The 6473-nt window shown below is 55.4% G+C and overlaps 1 protein-coding gene across 1 annotated transcript in view; it reads right to left on the reverse strand.

Annotated features, from left to right (window-relative positions):
* Positions 1-6473, reverse strand: part of COL16A1 (collagen type XVI alpha 1 chain) — a 50471-nt gene extending 43998 nt beyond the window's left edge. The window contains exons 1-6 of the mRNA XM_033115775.1: positions 5915-6473; positions 4265-4371; positions 2233-2307; positions 2006-2123; positions 991-1114; positions 413-679 (exon numbers count right to left, since the gene is read on the reverse strand). Of these exons, the coding sequence (XP_032971666.1) occupies positions 413-679; positions 991-1114; positions 2006-2123; positions 2233-2307; positions 4265-4337 (657 nt within the window). The 5' untranslated portion in view covers positions 4338-4371; positions 5915-6473. The remainder of the gene's footprint in view (positions 1-412; positions 680-990; positions 1115-2005; positions 2124-2232; positions 2308-4264; positions 4372-5914) is intronic.

The raw sequence follows: 6473 nt of genomic DNA on the forward strand, positions 1-6473 counted from the left end.
GGAGGGAGCAATGTTCACTTTGGCCCAGAGGAGCGGGAAAAGAGGAGGTTCCTTTCAAGCGGGGCCTTGAAGGCCTAGTAGATATTTAACAGATGGGTATGGAAGGAAAAGCATTCCAGGTGGAGGTAACAGCATAGGTGGAGGCATGGAGGTGTGAAAGTACTAGGTGAGGTGGATGAAAAGAATGGAATTGACCAGAGCAGAGCTGCATGGAGAGAGGGAAAGGAAGACGATGCGGCAGACGTTAGAGGAACCAGATCATGAAGAGCCTTGAATGCCAGGTGCATCTGGAGGGCAGTGGGGAACCATGAGAGGATTCTGAGCAAGGCCAGGACCGAGTCACAGATTCTGGAGAGCTCATGCAGGCTCCCAGAAAGCGCGAGCGGAGCTCAGAGCCCAGCCTAGTACTCACTGAAACGGGCTTGCCCTGCTCAGCATCCAAGCCCAGAAAAGTATGACCCCCAGGCTTCATGGGTCGCCGGGGTCCCAGAGGCTGGGAGGAGGCTGAGGTACAGTCCACGTGCACAGAGGCCACGCGTTCTGCCACACTCAGCATCAGCTTGTGCCAACGCAGGTCGAAGAGCTGGGGCACTGAGAAAATGCAGGACACGAAGTCGCCATCTTGGCCCTGGGCCCGAAGCTCCAGGCTCTGCTCTTGGCTGTTGACTTCTAGGGAAATCTGTATGGAATTGGGAAAGATGCAGGACAGAGAATCAGAGTGCCAGAGCCACAGCAGGGCAAAGTTAAGGGCCCTTAAGTTCATCTCACAGGAAGGGAAACTGAGGCCCAGAAAGGGAAGAATGCTACTGGTGGTCACAGAGCAGTTCATCCTGACAGAATGAGACAGGTGTTGGTGGGGTGGGGGTGGCCTCGAGGATGGGCATTGGGATGGAGCAGGGAGGCCCCAGAAATGCCAAGCCTGGACAGAAGTTGGGCTGTACTGATACTGCTCAAGGCCCCACGAGAAATGGGGGTGGGAGTGGGGCTCACCTGTGGGTACCCATCTCCGTCGGTCACTTGAAACAAATACCATGTTTTCTGGTGGGTGTGTCTCTTCAGCAATAGTGTCAGCACCAGGGCAAACTCATTGGGGAGCCCCCGAGGAAATACTCGTCTGGGGGTAGAACAGGGAGGGTGCCCGGAGGCTCAGGGGAAAGACCACCTGCTGCCCACCCGGGGCCCTCAGGACTGCTGCACCTACACGAGATACACACAGGCCCACACCTCCAAACTGACACACACCTGTACACATTCATTCATTCTACAGACATTTGTTTTGAGTATCGACTACGTGCCAGGTGTGGGTCTGGCTGCTGGGGATAACAGTGGTGGAAACACAGAGAAGGTGCTTGTCCTCATGGAGCCTTCAAGTCTGACGGGGGGTAGGGGGGCCATAAACAAAGAATCCCCAGAATGACTAATTTCACCATCTCATTACAATTGTTGTAACTGTCCCCACGGAATTCAGGATGCCCTGAGGAGAATAACTGGGCCTGGGGTAGGAGGAGAGAGACTGAAAAAAGATGAAAAGAGTTCAGCAGGACTACAGAAGCAAGAAAGAAAGGGGACATTTTAGGAGACGAGGCTGGAGAGATCAGCAGGGACCGGAACACCCAGGGACTTGTGGGAGTCTGGACTTCATGCATCAGGGTATACTGTGCACATGCGTGTGCGCACACACACACACACACACACACAAACACGCACACACACAGACTCTTGCCAGGTTCCCACCCCCATCCTGGGGTCTTCAAGGTGCCTACAGGATGCAGACCTGCCCCCAACAACTGCTAGCCAGAGATAGGGAAGGGACAGAGGGTGGGCCTGCCTGGCAGCTCCTCTCTGCCCACCCTACAAGCCCCAGGAGGGGAGACCAGGTTGACTCCAGGCAGGGGGTAGGACAAAATGGTCCCCAGTTGCCCCTGGGCTCAGCCCCACATCCAGAGCTGCTGGGAGTGTGGCTGAGGTCAGCACTGACCCCCAGCAGTCACTCTGAAGCCGTTACCGTGTGGGCTGGGTGAGTGGGGCCGCCCCCAGTCGCAGGATGAGAGGCCCCTTGGGGTTGCGGATCTTCTTGATGGCAGATGTCTTCATGAGGCTCAGTCGTCGGATGAGGTTGAAGCCTTTAGGTGAGACACCAGGTAAAGAGCTCAGCTGGGCAGGTGAGGAGGGGTACAGGCCACTCCAGGAAAAAGGTGAATGGGGGGACAGCAGGATGAGACAGGCACTCACCAGTTACGTTGGTCGATAAGTCGCTTCTGTGTTCCAACCTGAGTCCTTCCTGCTGCGAAGGTGGGCACTGCTCACCTGGAAGAGAAATTGACAGTGGGGCACTCTGTGGGCTCAGGCTGAGGTAGCTGCACAGCCAGGCTCTTGGGGACCCTGGGAAGGACAATTTTATAGTCCCCACTCTGTACCTTTAGCCAGGCCGTGCCTTGGGCCAGCATTCACCCCTTGCCTTCTGACCCTGGCTACCCTGGGAGCCAGGAGGACCTCCAGTATATAGTTGGGAAGACTGAGGCCCAGAGGCTATGGCCTGGCCCAAGGCTACAAAGTGAGTTCACAGCAGAGCAGGACCAGATCCCCTAGAAGTCAAATCCCCTAAGACCCCAAGTCAGGATCCAGGCCAGTAAGAGAGAGAATAAAAGAAACTCTGGGCAGCCTTAGAACTCAGATAGAGTAGAGAAGCTATGTATATACACATGTGCTCCCTCCATGACACACACCAAAGTAGGGTACAGAGGAACACATCAGGGGTAAGGAAATGTCAGGTTCATGCACACCTGTGTTATATACAAGCACACACATGTCTGCACATGTGTGAATTGCAGCTGATACAAGTGTTCTCAACAATGGGTTGGGGTCCACTTTCTGCATCCAAAGCAGACAAGCAGGCCAGACAGAGGTCTGAGTCAACTGATTGGCTTTTCGCCTGGACCACCACCTTGTGAAACAGTGAGAAGAGACTGAGGCCCTGAGGGACCCACAAGCTCAAGGGAACCCCTAGGGCCTTAGGGCTCCAGACAGGGTCTATTAAGGGGGTAAAAGCTCCTAGAGATGGGGGTAGCTTAATCCAGGTCTCCAAAACCCTGAAGGGACAGGTGGGCACCATGGGTCAGCCTCCTGCATAGGCTTGCTTGAGCAGAAGTATTGGGAGAAGTGTGACAGCAGGAGAGATAGAGGCCAGAATCAGAAAGGCCTTCCCATCAATGCAGGGGGGTAGCTGGGACAAGATGGTGAATACTGCTCCTAAAAGCTAGGCACTGGACTCCCTGGCCACCTGGCTGGAAGAAAGAATACTGGATCTCTAGGCTTAGTGACCCCACTAGAGTCTCCCTCCCCCAGGTCTGGCCAGAAAGATTATCTTCAGCATCATCAGCAGCAATGGGTGACTCACCCCCTTGGCAATAGACCCAGATTCCTTACAAATGTTGAAATTCTCTGCCCCATCCCCCAGGGGACCCAGTGAGGTCTGAGAGGAGAGCAAGGCACACGTGCACACATACAAAAACACGTATGTACACACACAACATGTACCCGGATGCATATCCCTCCCACATCTGTACCTTGGTTTTTCTGCCTCCTTCTGCTGGATGTGGGTTCTAGATGTTTTGTTTTTGCTCAGCTAGGAGGTTAAGCCACTGAGCCCAGAGGGCACCCAATAGGGAAGAAGGGCAAGTTGCCCAGTCAACTTCCTCTGGCTTTGGGCCCTGGAAAGCTGCACCCTCTGTCTCATCCAGCGTCTGGGCCTGAAGGAGGGCCCTTTATCTGAGATCCAGGGCCAGTAGTGGAGGACGAGGGGCACATGGGCTGGAGGATGGATTCTCCACCATGGAAAGGATTGGAGGGGCCTGGGCCTCTTTCAGGATGCAGCTTCCTTCTGCAGGGAGAGCTCACTGCCTGCTCCTCCCCACTCCACTGTCCTACCAGCACTCTGTGCACAGGGTGGGTTTATACATTAGGGAGGGGGTTTATTCTCTCACACACAGAGACACAGGAATGTGAACAGATGCACAGAGTAACTCCAAGATGCAAATATACAGAGGCCCGGAGAACACAAATATGCAGACAGAAACACACACTCCAGCTCACCTCGCACAGGCTTGTATGTGCAAACACCTCAGGCCACCCTGAACTCAGCCCCCAGACTGTCCTATAAACACCACATGGCCCAGGCACATGGTCACATATGTATCCAGTACCCTGGCACCTCAGGAAGCCAGTCACAGGCCTATGGAACACTGATCCGTGTGTGTCATCTCACCTGTATTTTCCCCATGGCTGCAGGTAGCCCAGAGACCAAGCAGCCACAGGCCCGGAGCCCAAGATGCCCACATCCTGGTCCAGAGAGATTGGCCACAGCCACAGCACCTGAAAATCAGAGACCAGGAAGGTGGACTCCTGAGCTCACACAGCCCAATTCCACATGTGGGCAAGTAGCAGCCAGTGCGTGGGGCCCAGGCACTGGTACTAGAGTGGCAAGAGGTCCAGCCAGGCACCAGTCCCCTCAGCGGCCCCGCCATAGGGTTTGGGCTGGAGTGATATTCAAAATTTTGAACCACTTTACGGCACAGATACTGACAAGCCAGAGCAGAACACTGGCTGGAGCACTGAGGGTCCAGGCAGCATCTGGCTGTGCCAGTGAATAGTTGCTGGATTGAGGAGAGATCTAAAGGGTCCTAGAAGACCAGGGCAATTGGGAGAGCTTGTGGCGTTTACCAATACACTTGGAAGTATTTTATCAACCTGTGTGCTTACTGTATTGGTATACACTAGCCTGGTACCTGGCTACCTATACCCAGTTTAGCCAGGAGGCCCTGCCAGGCATCCACAAGGTCAGGGGCTGACAAGTGGGCTGAGCCTCCTGGCAGGCATCACAGGGTTGTATGTGAGCCAAGGAAGTTACATGGGTACAGTGGGTGGGAGAGCGGGTCACCGGGGTCAGGACCTTGCTGCCAACCTCCTGTGCTGATGGATGCTCATCTTTTAGTTTTATTAAACCCTGATGGATGGATCCAGATAAATCAATGAGGGCTCAGCAAGCGACCAGCAGAGCCATACATCATCCAGCCTCCCCTGAGACAGGCAACTAGCACGCACACACACAGTCATGCATGTGTCATCGTGACACACACAGATATATACAGGCACATATACACAAGGACACATACGTGCTAGGGTATGCATACATACCTACCTGCACGCAGGTATGCTCACAGAGACACATGTTCACCGATATACCCAGACACATCAGCTTACCCATACACCCATGCACACAGCCAGCCTATGAATGGACTTCCTGTTGGGAAGTTCTTATGCAAGTCTGACCTCATTCCCTCCAGCTGTAATGGAATACTTTTTCTCCTCCCTCAGTCCTGGATAAGGAAGGAGAACAGGAAGGACCCCCTCATCTCAATATATTTGGAGATAGGACCCGAACCCCCTTCTTCCTGGGGCAGAACTGTTCCCTCACCCTATTCATCATCTCCCCTTCTAGAAGCATGCACATCCCATCTCTCAAACCCTATCCTGGCTTCCCCCTCCTGCCAGTCAATGGAAGGGTTGCCAACTCTTCAAGGCATGTGGATGCATGTGGAGGCGTGAACATTAATGTGCTTATGTCCCCTTCCTGGTCCTGATCTCTGGCTTCCAATGCCCTGGTCCCAGCCAGGAGAGGGGGCTATAGGGATAGAAGGAGAGAAGCTTTTCAGATGATCCCACTCCAATACAAAGGCACAGATTTTCAGGCAGGGAGAGTTAGAACTGGGATGGAGTTTAGAGCTCATCCCACTATAGAGAAGGTGATTGAGATCCAGAGAGGGAAAGTCACTTGCCCCAGGTCACACAGCAAGTCAGAGGTAGAAGGGGCCCTTCAGCCCAGAGCCAGGAGGCAGCCCACTCCACCCCCACTTACCGTGGCTGGAGATCCCCCACCTCACTGAGTAGTCCAAGCAGCCCAGCACAGCCAGCCAGAGGAAGCAGGGCCTGGGTTCCTTAGGCCCACTGGGGGCGGGGAGGAGGGGTCTTCGATCACTTCTGGCTGGCCTCAGTCCCAAGCTCTTGGGGCTGAATGCTGGCTGAATGCTGCCGGGCTCCCGAGCCTGCCGGGACTGCTGGCCACTCCGGGTGGGGGAAGAGGGGGAGGTTCCAGGGGGCTGGGGACCAGCCAGCGCTGCTTAATGGAACACAGCTGGACCCGCCCGCCCGCCAGTCAGGAGGAGGGCGGGAGGACCAGGAGGGGGCTCGGCAACAGCAGAGGCAGCCGACACACAGCTCCACTCCTGGCCTGGCCGTCCTCCCAGGCCCGCCCTCCCACTTCCCGCCAGGTGAGCCAGCCTGGCAGTCAGCAGGGCGGGACCTTGCGTGCCCAGAGCTGCCCTGCAAGGGGGCTCTGGGGGCAGGTGGGTGGGTGGGGAGGTCGGCCCTTTAAGAGCCAGGCCTGGAGCTGGAAGGGCCTCCCCTATGCCACCCCC

Source organism: Rhinolophus ferrumequinum, chromosome 9 (assembly GCF_004115265.2).
Source record: "Rhinolophus ferrumequinum isolate MPI-CBG mRhiFer1 chromosome 9, mRhiFer1_v1.p, whole genome shotgun sequence".
NCBI classification, from domain to species: domain Eukaryota; kingdom Metazoa; phylum Chordata; class Mammalia; order Chiroptera; family Rhinolophidae; genus Rhinolophus; species Rhinolophus ferrumequinum.